This window comes from Halteromyces radiatus (genome assembly GCF_025201355.1).
Source record: "Halteromyces radiatus strain CBS 162.75 chromosome Unknown BX664scaffold_1, whole genome shotgun sequence".
Classification (NCBI taxonomy): Eukaryota; Fungi; Mucoromycota; class Mucoromycetes; order Mucorales; family Cunninghamellaceae; genus Halteromyces; species Halteromyces radiatus.
Window position 1 is genome coordinate 1,336,148 of NW_026251687.1, and position 12,821 is coordinate 1,348,968.

The following is a 12,821-nucleotide window of genomic DNA, read 5'->3' on the forward strand; positions in this document are numbered from 1 at the left end:
AATAAAAAAAAAAAAAAAAAAAAAAAAAAAAACTAACTACTTGTACTACTATTAATGATGATATAATCCAAAAGTTCAAGAAGGTGTTGTCTGAGGAGAAGTAGTAGCCGACGAAGCAAGGGTGTTTTTCATCAAATAAGCATCAATACGAGTCATCCCATCAATAAATCGTTGTCTATCTAATAACCCTGATTTTTGCTGATCACAATGTTGCCAAATCTCTGCAAGAATGTCGTTAGAGAGTCGACTTTTGCTCCAGATTGTCCGAGTTGTCATTCCATCCACATATCCATCATCTTGAATCAAATCAAATAATTCATCGTATCTTCTTCGAGATCCTCCCACATGGTTGCCATGATGATTATAAATACGTGAAGGAGGAGGAGGTGGTGGTGGCGTTTGTTTAACAATGGGTGTTGATAATGAAGGAGGTGGTGGTGGTGATCGTATAGCTCCATCGGTTGGTGTCCCTTCACATGATCTAGTTGAAGTTTTTGTTGTTTTACTGGTATTTGTCGTCGTTGATATATCGATCATCGGTCTTGTCGTAAAACCTGGATTGGTCGATGATCTTGCTCGTTGCATCAAAAGTTGAGAAGGTTTCAGATTGGTATCATCGTCTTTAGTCGATCCCATGGTTGATAACGTCTCTGTTGTCGCAGAAGATAATGAGTTCACAGCTGGTGGTCGTGCTGGTAATGTTGGTGCTGATGCTTTTTTACCCAATCCTGGTAATGCCACTCCTCCTGCTGTTCCTTTCCTTCCTATCACTGCTGATGTTGAAGATGATGATGGTGATGATGATGATGATGATGATGTTGCTGTTGCCATGGTATTGTCCATATGATTAATAGGTTTGGATAGTATCACTGCTGGTCGTACTGGGATTTGTAATGCTGGTTTGGTATCCAAATTTGGTTTCTTTGGGCGATATACTTCATTCATAAAAGTTTTTGGCTGGATTGGAGGAGGATTGGATGCACTTCGTTCTTTGGTGGTGATGATAGGTTTCGATGTTGAATCCACGGATGGTTTTGATATATTGTTCAATTGCGCTGGTTTTGGCTTCAAAGTGGGTGCTGGTTTGTTAACGATAACAGGATCATTGGTGTTGCTACTTGTTGAACTTGGCGAAAAGGAAGATTTTGATTTCGATCGTCGGTTCGCAGTAGATACAGGTCGAGATGGAAGTCTAGCCAATGTATTTGTCGATGGTAGAGCATCCAAACGTGTACTAGCTGTTGATGATGGTTTCCGAGAAGATGATGACGATGATAGTGTTGTTATTGGTATCGTTGGTGACTTGTTGACATGATTCCCTTTATTGTCTTGATATACTTGGCGCTTACGTATTTGGGATGGCTTGATAAGTTGATAACCATCTTCTTCTTCTATATCATCTTCATCATTGTTCGTTTCCGTTTTGTTGTTGTTGTTGCCTACTGGGGTTTGTCGAAGAGTGGGAAATGCTGAGCCTGGTTGTTGACGCCAAGATGAATCTGATTGGAATTTAGATGTTTCTTGTCGTATGAATGAGGGTTTGACTGTTGTATTTGCTGAATCATTCAAGTCGAGAGGCGATTGAACTGGTGACAAAGTTGAAGATGATGCGGAGAATGACCGTATCCTAGTATATGGTGAATGTTGTTGTACTGGTCGGAGAGTAGGAAAGACAAGATCATTTTTCTTCTCGGATAATTTTGGTGATGAGTGTGTATTGGAATAATTGGTGGATGGCTTCACAGTTTCCAAAGTAGTTGCAAATGTCGTTGGGGTCATGTTGGATCTTGATACTGTTCGTTTGTTCATAATAGTCGAAGTAATATCACTGTATTTCGAGGATGGTGTTGTATACATGGCCGCGTCAAAAGCATCTACTTGTCCAGATTTCGATTGATTATTGTTGTCTAATTTTGCATTTGAGTTGGTATTAGAAGAAATAGCAGTAGTAGCAGGAGCATTGGGAATAACAGACCAAGAAGAAGAGATACTAGAACTTGGAGGAGAAACACTGTTACTTTGACTAGCTTCAGAATTAGATACTTTCGGAATAGGTTTTGCCGCTACAGAAGAAGAAGAAGAAGAAGGAGGAGGAGGAGGAGGAGAAGAAGAAGAAGAAGAAGAAGGGACTGTAAAGACATCGACATAATTGTTGGGAAAAAGTCCACGTTGAGAGGTACCTTCAATTCGACCTTCTAGCCAACCACCTTCATTAGAATCTACTACATCCACAAATCTTGTTCCTTCAGAAAAAGTAAGTTCCCCTTCGTCATCAGCTACACAGTCATATAGAGCAATAGCGTGTAACATAAGAAGTTTATATATATATAGAAAATAAAGTAAGATAAAGAAACAAAAAAGATTAGAAAATTGACCCACAAAATACTTTCAAAAAAAAAAAAAAAATTTAAGCACAGCTTTTTTATTTTTTTTTATTTTTCTTTTCTTTGGCCAAAAAGGGTTTCATTCTCCATTTTGGGTACTGTATGCTTTCCACATATCATATTCTCTTTCTTTTATAATAGAATTATATTTTCAATACAAGATCGTAATCAATTGTTTTAAAAATGTTCTTTCAATATCATATTCCTCTTGAATTTGTAAAAAATGAGATGATTATTTTCTTTATTACAAATATACTTCTTTTTTTTTTTTTTTTTTTTTTGGATGATTCAATGTTTCTCTATTTCAAAGGCAAGCAGTAAAGTTGCCATCACTTCGAGGTTCAGGAAATGTATGGCAGGAACCAGAACAACAATGATGATGTTCTACGCAAGGTTGCATAGGGAGCAAGCATGTATAATGATCCATGTCATCACTGGTCTGACTCATTGATGAAGTTGGAATAGATGTAGCAGTAACTTGTTGCTGCTCACTAGAAGGACCATCCGTAGTAACAGTAGCAATCAGAGTGATATTGGTAGTGATGGTAGCGTGATCAGTAGCGTTCATAGTTGTTGATGACTTTTGGGACACAGTGACAGCATAAACATTTGTCATCACTACAATCAGTAGGAGTAATCGATGGATGCAATGGTAGATCATGCTCCAGAATAAAATATATATATAAAGCGTATGAATATAATAATCTAAAAAAGAAAAAAGAGAATAGCTTGATCAGTTATAAAATCCTTTATATACTTTCTATTACAATGAACAAAAGCACTGCTGCAAGGAGAAAAATGACAACAAAACAATAAACTTATTGACACACATGCCGGTACGCACTATAGTTTAGAAAGATCCATCATCATCACATAACGCTCACCCAGTTCATTATCTTCCAATAATAACCTTTTTTTTTTTTTTTTTAATGTTGAACTGATAAAATCAACCATCCAAAGACCATTGAACCTAAATTAAACAAATAGACCAATCACACTGTTTTTTATTGATTAAAGAAAAAAAAAAAAAACTAACTAGTAGAGAAATATCCAAAGTACAAAACAAAGTAAAAGAATAATCAACAACATCCAAGCACGTTCCGTTTTCCGACGAGTTTCCAAGGCACGTTTCCAATTGTCCAGTGTAATCCATTGGTGTTGTAACTCCATCCATTTCAAATCGGCTTCATCCATCTTCTTCTTGGCTTTCTTTTTTACTCTATACAGTTCTTGTTCCAGTAGATCCATTCGATCATGTAGCATCATATGAGGATCTAATTGACTTGTATGTTGTGGGATGAGTCGTTGGTTGTTGTTTGTCCGATCGCTCACAGTTGTTGTAGAAACACTTGTTGTTGTTGGTCGTTGTAAAGTCGTCGTTGCTATAGGTGCTGATGATGGTATTACCAAGTCACCTTGGGATGATTTTCTTGTTGTTGTATATAATTGATCCATTGCATTATAGATTTTCTCCATCATCACAGACAGATAGATATGTTGTAATGAAGCTGATTGGTGTAAAAAGTCTGATTTCAAAGGCATGTTTCCAATCATCATACTGTCAGAGAACAAACGTGATCCACGGAGTGATTGTTCGGCCGTAGTTGTTGTATTGTCATCCATATGATGTTGTTGACGTTGCTCTTGTAGCCGTTTCAATGATTGAACATCACAGAGTAATCCTTGAAGAACGTCCCATACAGCATTTGTTGGTAATAGATTGTCGTCGTCACTATCATTTATCTGTTTTGTTGTTGTAGTCCCCTTGTTATCAAAAAGCGTATCATCTTCATCATCCATCATTATCGCATCATTGCCTATGCTGTTCCGCCATCGTCGTCGATCTTTGTTCCCGTAATCAGATTTCCATGGTCGCCTTCGTTGTTGATTTCCACTACCTACGCTTTGACTACTTGATTTCCCAGTCGTTGATATTTTTCCGTCATTGTAATGGTGATAGTTACCCAAAGCATCATCTTTATTTGAAGTCAAGAAATGTTCATATGCCCAGACTTGCCAACGCACCAATCCTGTTTCAGCACGATCCTTCATCACAATCCCTGGTTGATACTGATACCGAGTAGTTTGTGTTGTTGTACGCCAAGGCTTTTGTTGTTCATATTGTTGTTGTTGTTGATGATGATGGTGTAGTGTCATGATATCCAATTCTTCAGGTCCTTTCAACGGATAATCCAACAAAGCACGTGTCGAGTAAGATGTATACGGAATACCAATGATACGCCAGTTGTGTACCATTTCTTGTCTTTCTGGATGGTCGGAGGAGTATACTTGCGATAAGGTGGGAACATCGAGAAACCAGGCCAAGGAGGACATGACACCTAGAGTAGTTGCCATGGATCGTGCCATTGTCAATGTGACCCATACATCTTGAAAAGGAAACGATCGATGATGAGGTGGTTCCAGGAAATCCAGTTGATATTGTGCGTTTGATAGTTGGAAAAGAAAGAGTCCCTCTGTTAAAGTTAATCCACATGCTTTCCATAGTTGGCCTGCTGACACCCAGTGTTCACCGGTAAACTGTTGATTGGTTTGTAAACCTATCATGGCTAAAGAGTGATCTACAAGACGATAAATGGGTATCTGATTCAATTCGACTTGGAAGGCTGCATACATGTTCACTTTATGTTGAAGTAATGGATCTTGGTCTAGTCCTTGAGTCCAGTTGTATAATAATCGGAAATGAATAGCAAGTGGTGAGTGGGTATCTTCGATATGATCTTCTTCAAGTTCCATGATATCGTCAGGGTAATAATGATAATAAAAAAAAAAGTCTTACTTTCCGTGGTAAGAAGAAGAAAAAAAAAATAATGTGGAAAAAAAAAGTAGAAATGGTGGAGATTCAATTTCAAAGCATTTTCAAAAAAAAAAAAAAGCATCTGACATGAAGACAGAGTTCTGTGCCTGATCAGTCATTATAAGCCCTGACTACCTCGAAACAAAGTAGAAAAAAAAAAAACAAAAAACAAAAAAGCAATGACATTTGTTCTTATGACTGATTCATCATCCAGAAAATATTCTGCATATTTCACTTAAATCTACCAAATTGACTTTTTTTAACTCATCTGATAAAAAAAAAGAGTCCATCAAAGCTTCAAAAGATAAGATAGAAAGAAAAAATAAATAAATAAACAGAGTGCACTACTTTATTTGACTTTTCATCAATAAAAACAAAAACAATATAATATAAACAAAACTCTAATGAAGACATCTATAATCTATGTTAATCAAAGAGCATCTAATAAATTCAATAATAATAATAATAATAATAATATAATCGAATCACTAAAAAAAAAAAAAACACCATTATCGTCAAGCAGAACCAGAGACACGTCGACCATTAACATATACATGTAAAATATTGCGATCGGAACCAGTATACAAGAACTTCTCCACGATTTGTGATAAATCTTCTTGGCCCATAAGATCGACGGTACCTTGTGATGTAGCAGGATCAATCCAAAGAGCATCAAATGCTTTTCCAGGGACAAAACTACCAATAGTATCTTGTAAACCCAGGACATGAGCACCACCCAAAGTAGCCAAGTAGATTAATTCAGCAGGCTGTAAATAGTCATAGTTGTTGTTGTTATACTGATCACGTTGTAAAAACTTGATTGTCTTGGAGGCAAAGAAGCTGGACCGCATAGCATCGATGATAGAAGGTGCAAATCCACCAGCAACATCTGTACCAAGACCTACCTTCACTCCCTTAGACATAAACCGTCGCACATCACATAATCCACTGTGTAAACTAAAATTGGAGTTGGCACAATGAGCAATCCCCGTATTCGTTGAAGCAAGAAGGTCAATTTCGCTGTCGGTCATATGTACACAATGAGCCATATATGAGTTGGGGCCTAGAAGTCCATGATCATCATAGATGGCGGTGTAAGAAGATGAATCAGGAAACAGAGAGCGCGTAAAACTGATTTCATCGGGATTCTCGCACAAATGTGTTTGTATGGGTACGTTGTATTCCTTGGCCAGAGCACTGAGACCTTTCATCAAAGTTGAAGAGCATGCAATTGCGAATCGTGGCGTAATCACTGGTGTCACCAACTTGTTTTTCTTTTGCTGAGTGTATTCAATAAATGCCTTGGTATTATCCAAACTATCTTGTGTCGTTTCAATATAGTAATCAGGACTATTCTGATCCATGTTGACTTTGCCTATATATGCCCGTTGTCCAAGCTTTTCCACCACATCCACTAACCTTTGACACGCCGCCAGATGAATAGTGGCAAACCAGCTACATGTTGTCGTACCATTCTTCAAAAAGCGAGAAACAACCTTGGTATATGCTTCTTCTGCATGTTGGACATTCTTGAAAGCAGATTCACAAGGGAATACATGTTTGTTGAGCCATTCCAATAACTGTAAGTCCATTCCTGATCCTGAAAACACGTATTGCGGAGCATGCTATTATAAAATTCAAGATAGGTTAATTTAACTTATTCTTCATGTCAAGTGAGAGAGAGAGAAAGAGAGAGAAAAGATTGAACTTACAGCATGAGTATCTACCAAACCTGGCAAAAGGAATTGTTTCGGTTCTAGACGATGTAACTAAGTCACCAAAAAAAAAAAAAAATAATGTATGAGGTCGCCTTTGTTTTTTTTTCAGATAATCAACACGTATATAAATTTCCCTTCTATTATATATATATTTGTTCTTACCTTGTAGTTAGTCAAGTTCAACGTGGTTAAAAAGGTATCAACGTCCTTAACATTGCGTTCAACTTGAGTGATTATACCGTCTTCTACTACAATCACACCTTGTTCAATAGTTTCCAATTCTTTCAAGGAGAGGGAATGAACCAGAGTACCATAATAAACTTGAACACCTGACATAAGGAGAATAAATAATAAGTAAGAAAAAAAAAAGAAGAAGAGAAAGAAAGAAAAACGGTATATCAAAACTTTTAAGACAAATGAAATTTTGAGGGTAAAAAGGGGAGAAGCTACTTTTCAAATGGCGCTGGTGGATCAAGTAAGTCTTTGATTGGCTCAATCTTCTAGTATTTTCAAAATACACATTCAATAATTGGACATATGACAAAAGCAGGTATTTTATTGATGGATTGAGATAAATATAGGAATATATATAAACACATATAGAAACAGATATGAAACAAAAGTATAAAAAGATAAAGAAAATAAATAGATATGGCTAATGGGGTAAAAAAAAAAAAAAAAAAAAAAAGAAAAGACAGAGTGATTTCAAGATAATAAATCATCCACCGTAAGAGGTTTTTGTTCCTGATGATATTGATAAGAGGTATTGTTTGTTGCCATCCATGGGTACCAAGGTTGAGTAAGTTGTTGTGGACTAGTAGTTGTCATCTTGTTTTGATTGATATTGCTTTGTGGATATTCATTCTTGCCTAATCCTAAAGGATCAAAATCAAAAGGAGAAGTTGGTGTATTCATAGTAGGTGAAGAAATGTCGGAGGCGTAACTATTGCTATTGTTTCTCATCAATGTGGGTATGGTAGGTTGGGATGGATATGATGATTGATATCCATAATGACTTTTTTGAATTGTATTTGAAGTCATGATATTGGTGACAGGGTATTGGTTGTATTGCTGCGTGATGATATTGTTACTGTTGTCCTGAATAGTGAAAGTGTTGAAAGATGGCGTATCCAAATCCAGTAGTAACAATTCATTATTGTCTACACTTGTTCTTGCTGTGGAAGCTGTCATCACATCACAATCCAAATCGAGAAGGTCATCCTCTTGTTGTTGCTGTTGTTGTCCAATTGAAAGTTCCTCTTGATGATTAGAAGTACCTCCTGTAACGTTAGCTTCAGGCTGATCTACAAGTTCATCTAAAAAAAAAAAAAAAAAAAAAGGAAAAAAAAGGGAAGGTGTATGAGAAAAAGGTCACTAACTGTTATTCCTTTTTTTTGTATATATCACTTGCCTTGATTAGGAGAAGTAAAGTCACCCCAGCCGTCTTCATCATTATCCACATTGGATTTGGTTTGTTGAATTTCTTTTTCACAGGCAGATATGGTCACATCTGATGGTGTAACAGAGTCATCATGTTGCGATTTGCCTTCTGAGGATGCATCAGTAACAGTAGATTGTCGTTTTGTTCTTGAGAATACACCTGCAAAGCTAAAACGAGATTTCTTTTTGGTGTCCTGAGTTGATTTGTGTTGCTGTTCATCATGATCATCATCCAAAGCATCCGAAGTAAGGGGAGCCATCTTTCCTTTTCCACCAGTAGGAGAGAATACCATAGCATGATTATCTTCTTCCAAAGGATCAAGAAAATCTTCTCTAAAGATAACATTATCCATATCGTCAGTTGACAAGTCATTAGTCTGTTGTTCTTTGGAAGATGGTTGTTGTTGTTGTTGTTGTTGTTGTTGTTGTTGATTGACAGGAGGTAATTGCTTAGAATGAGGTGGGATAGGACTGGAATTTATAGCCTTTTCTTCCTTTTCTTGATCTTCCTTTTTCGATACCATAGCCGAGTTGTTGTCAATCATATCATCCGAGCTAACACCAATAAATCGATCTTGAGAAAGTCGACCATTTTGTCGAATACGATTGATTTCTTCAGGATCATGGACCAAATCATCTACTGTTTTGGATCGAATACGAACTAAAAATATCAGAAAGAAACAAACCATCAGTATATCGTAGTCAGGTTACACCATATTATGTTTTGAGTTTTACTCATCCGAGCCACTTGTTCTTTTTTTCTTTAGGATGAAACATACCATTCACACCTTTATCTTGTCCCTTTTCGTCGATATATTCAAAAGTCTTTAAAGAATTCAAAACGTCTTGATGGGATTGTGCATAACTAAGGACTTGATCATCACCGTACTTCAGTAAATATTCCAACAACACCAAACCCTATAAGTATCAAAATAAAAAAAAAGAAGAAAAAGAAAAAGAAGTTGCATCAAAGCCGAGTTACTAATTTTAGTTAATCCCAAAAAAAACTTTTCCCTTTTTCTTCTTACTTTGTAAACTTGTAACCATTGTTTTGATTCCTTCACTGTTAATCTGCGATATAAAGCCGGCATGATAATATTCAACTTTTCACTAAAAGGAAAAAAAAAAACAAGTTATTCAGAAAAGAGAGAGAAAAAAAAAACATGATTATGCAAGATGATGAACTTACGATTCCATAGTACCTTGAGCAAGACTTCGCATAAGAGAAGAAGGAGCACCCCATGCATCCATATTTGTAGCTTGCAAAACTTTGGATTCCATCTCATTATAATAATGAACAGCTTGCTTCCTGTTTCGATATGATTTTTTTTTTTTAAAAAAAAATATGACAGGTGAGTCAAAAGTAACATTAGATACTTTTTACTTATTTATTTATTTATTCTCTTACATCTTGTTAAAGACACCCTAAGATGATATAAAAAGCATCCGTCAGTTTTGTTATGCAATGTCAGATATAAATAGAATAACCTTTCCCAATAAATTATATCTTTTCTATCTTTTAGATTCTTTTCTTTTTTTTTTTAATTTAATACCTTGACTTGATAATCCTTGTTATTATTAGTAGTCATGATGAATAGAAAAGTAAAACTTTTTTTTTAAAAAGAAGGTGAATAAAGAAAGAAAGAAAAGAATAAAGAAAAGAAAGAACAAATTTTATTTCTTAGTCTTTTTTTTTTTTTTTGACCTGAGCCACAAACACAAAGCCTAAAGTCTCACTCGGACTATGAAATTATCAGTTTTCTGATTGTTACACCTTATTCCCCATATATTTTTTTTGATGTTTATGCATTGACGACAACTAGCACGCTGTCATCGCATTTTTTTCATCTCCTCCTTTCTTTTTTTTTTTTTTTTGTTTCTTTCTCCCGAGAATAAATGTCATGTAGTTCATTCATCAATGATTATCATCAACATCATCCACAATAAGCAGTCATTAATCATTCATTATAGACATCAATCATCATCATCATCATCATAGGTATCATCGTGACTATCAATCCATTACTGGACATCATTCTTTTTTTATCCTTATTGGGAAAAAAAGGTAAAATTCCATTCAAAAGTAAAATGAAAGAACGGATGTTTTTTTTCTTAAATGTGTTTATTGGATTCATTTATTGATTGATGAGAGAAAGAAATTAAGGGGGAATATGCGTTAGAAAAGAAATGAAAGAAAAATACGGAGAGTAAATCTGTCTTTAGTAGGTGTACCTGCGTAGAATTCAGACACAAAAACATAAACATATACACAAATATATATATACACAAACGCACAAACACATATACACGCGGACACATTTAACCAACCTAGAAAATGAAATAAAAAAGTCACAGAAAAGGAGATTTATTTTGTTGTTATCATCGGGAATGCTAATTGATCGAAAATGAGGAGTGACGGTATAAAGGGAAAAAAAAAAGTGAGTACACTGATAAAGAAAAAAAAACAAAAAAGTATGGCCTTAAAGAAAGAAAAAAAAAAAAAAAAAGGCAGACTGGGACTGAATCAAGGAGACTCAGGGGAGAAAGAGAGAGATAGAGAGCAAGGGGAATCACATAAAATTGACAAGTACCCAAAAAGGCAGCTCCTTTTAAAAAAAGGGTTGCCTTTTTAAGATAGCTTCCCACATCGGTTTATAAAATCAATATTTTTGTTGGTTTTCCATTATTTAATTTCTCTTCTTGATTTCTTTCACTTTTTTTTTTTCTTTTTCTTGTTTTATTATATTTTCAAAAATGACTACCTCTATATTACAACCACATCATTTTAAATTATCATCATCATCACCATCATCATCATCATCATCATCAACAACAACAACAACAACAGCTAGTCATCATAAATCAACAACACCAGGTATCAAACTAGCACCATTGATTCGTCAAGCTAGTGTTGTTTCCTATGAAAAAAGACAAGGAAAAATGTGGTTTATCATTCATGTGGATCCTCAACAATTCAATCATCTACCATCCCATCCACAACGACATCCTTATACCATAGCTCGACGATATGATGATTGTGTTCAATTCTGTCAACGACTTTATGATGCTTTTCCATGTTTATCCAACAATCACTGCAATGAACGTGCGGGATCACGAACTATGCAGCCATCCTATTATTCATATGATTTACCCAAACTCAAACCACAAGGTCTATTAAACAAGAAACAACCCAATGGTCAACGACGTGCCGAATTGGACCGATTTGTACAAGCTCTCTTCCGATTACCAGCCGCTATCACTCAAACCTTGATTGTTTTGGAATTCTTTGGTTTGCAAAAAGGGGATACCGAACAACAAGTGTTGCGTGATAAACAAAACCTGGTGCGACAACAAGCCATCTTCAATCCTACTTGTCAATCCATTGTTGGTGATTACTCCTTTTTTGATGATCCTTATTCCATGGATCCTCCCCCTACTACTTGGTCTTCTAAATTCAAAACCTTCCGTGGTCGATCTCCTTCTTCCAATAGTTTGTCCTCATTTTGTTCTCAAGCTGCTCATCGTTTACCATGGTCTTCTTCTACTACTAATCTTCATCATCTTACCAAAACAAAATCATCATCAGCTCCTTTTATCTTGGAAGATATGATTATGCCTTCGACATCCACCGTACCTGGTCTTATTAGTTGTAGTAGTAGCACCACAAGTAGTCATAGTCTTTCCAGTACCGGATCCACACATCATCATCAACAACAACAACATGTTCCTCCTAGTGATCGTCGACGTAGCAGTACAAGAACAAGTCAAAGTAGCAATCCATCTCAACCACTAGGTACTTCATCCAGTGTGCGTACTATGAAACTCAAGGTGATTTATGATGTTGATAATATCGTGGTGATTCAAATTCCTCGTTCCATGTCCTTGGCAGCCTTACGTACACGACTTCATGATAAGTTTTCTACCATGTTGGATTCTTCCATGAAACCTTTAGCTGATCAGTTTGTCTTGTTATACAATGAAAATACGCGCACTTCTTCCTCTTCCGAACTCTCCTTGGATCAACAATCATCATCCTTATCTTCTTCTCCTTCTGTTACTCTGATCTCTCAAGAACGTCATTGGGCAAAAGCAATGGAAAATTGGGATACGCTTGAAAAGGTGACTTTACGTTGTATTCATTGAATGGTCTCTCCTTTTTTTTTTTTATTGGTTATGAATTCTTATCAATGTCATTATCTTCATCGTCCATTCCCTTCGTTTTTTTTTTTTTTATGTCTCTTCCTCTCCTTTTTTTTTTTATACATAGTCATTCTTTGTTATTTTACAACAAAAAAAAAAAAGAGAAACTCTCACACACACTCATTTCTCTCACCATTTCCAACATATACATATATACATATACTCACGCATATACATTCTTTTTTTTTCTTTGTTTATACTATTTACCATTCCACTCTTTTTTTTTCCCTTTGTTTCCCACTCCTTTTTTTTTTTTTTTTTTTT

General features: G+C 35.7%; 7 protein-coding genes across 7 annotated transcripts; 1 reads left to right on the forward strand and 6 right to left on the reverse strand.

The window, feature by feature from the left end:
• Positions 1 to 39: 39 nt before the first annotated feature.
• BX664DRAFT_320078 (uncharacterized protein) lies at positions 40 to 2,361 on the reverse strand. Its single transcript, XM_051543060.1, has one exon. The coding sequence runs from the start codon at positions 2,308 to 2,310 to the stop codon at positions 76 to 78; it is 2,235 nt and encodes a 744-aa protein (XP_051404552.1). The 5' UTR covers positions 2,311 to 2,361; the 3' UTR covers positions 40 to 75.
• Positions 2,362 to 2,688: 327 nt separating this feature from the next.
• On the reverse strand, positions 2,689 to 3,045 carry BX664DRAFT_367811 (uncharacterized protein; the record flags this gene model as incomplete). The annotated part of the gene is made up of 1 exon (XM_051548578.1): positions 2,689 to 3,045. One exon carries the CDS (start codon positions 3,043 to 3,045, stop codon positions 2,689 to 2,691), a length of 357 nt encoding a protein of 118 aa, XP_051404553.1.
• A 353-nt stretch (positions 3,046 to 3,398) lies between these two features.
• On the reverse strand, positions 3,399 to 5,273 carry BX664DRAFT_320081 (uncharacterized protein). The gene has a single exon (XM_051543061.1). The coding sequence runs from the start codon at positions 5,136 to 5,138 to the stop codon at positions 3,420 to 3,422; it is 1,719 nt and encodes a 572-aa protein (XP_051404554.1). The 5' UTR covers positions 5,139 to 5,273; the 3' UTR covers positions 3,399 to 3,419.
• A 416-nt stretch (positions 5,274 to 5,689) lies between these two features.
• On the reverse strand, positions 5,690 to 7,299 carry BX664DRAFT_320082 (guanine deaminase). Its single transcript, XM_051543062.1, has 3 exons — positions 7,080 to 7,299; positions 6,912 to 6,968; positions 5,690 to 6,824 (listed from the first exon to the last, which is right to left on the reverse strand). The coding sequence occupies exons 1-3, from the start codon at positions 7,251 to 7,253 to the stop codon at positions 5,715 to 5,717; spliced, it is 1,341 nt and encodes a 446-aa protein (XP_051404555.1). The 5' UTR covers positions 7,254 to 7,299; the 3' UTR covers positions 5,690 to 5,714.
• A 149-nt stretch (positions 7,300 to 7,448) lies between these two features.
• Positions 7,449 to 9,015, reverse strand: BX664DRAFT_10688 (uncharacterized protein). The gene is made up of 2 exons (XM_051539684.1): positions 8,329 to 9,015; positions 7,449 to 8,221 (listed from the first exon to the last, which is right to left on the reverse strand). The coding sequence occupies exons 1-2, from the start codon at positions 8,900 to 8,902 to the stop codon at positions 7,623 to 7,625; spliced, it is 1,173 nt and encodes a 390-aa protein (XP_051404556.1). The 5' UTR covers positions 8,903 to 9,015; the 3' UTR covers positions 7,449 to 7,622.
• BX664DRAFT_320089 (ENTH-domain-containing protein) lies at positions 8,997 to 9,989 on the reverse strand. Its single transcript, XM_051543063.1, has 5 exons — positions 9,911 to 9,989; positions 9,766 to 9,782; positions 9,547 to 9,666; positions 9,386 to 9,467; positions 8,997 to 9,275 (listed from the first exon to the last, which is right to left on the reverse strand). Exons 1-5 carry the CDS (start codon positions 9,944 to 9,946, stop codon positions 9,093 to 9,095), a joined length of 438 nt encoding a protein of 145 aa, XP_051404557.1. The 5' UTR covers positions 9,947 to 9,989; the 3' UTR covers positions 8,997 to 9,092.
• A 1,122-nt stretch (positions 9,990 to 11,111) lies between these two features.
• Positions 11,112 to 12,801, forward strand: BX664DRAFT_288823 (uncharacterized protein; the record flags this gene model as incomplete). Its single annotated transcript, XM_051541808.1, has 3 exons — positions 11,112 to 11,677; positions 11,849 to 11,890; positions 12,092 to 12,801. The coding sequence occupies 3 exons, from the start codon at positions 11,112 to 11,114 to the stop codon at positions 12,498 to 12,500; spliced, it is 1,017 nt and encodes a 338-aa protein (XP_051404558.1). The 3' UTR covers positions 12,501 to 12,801.
• Between the last annotated feature and the right edge of the window lie 20 nt (positions 12,802 to 12,821).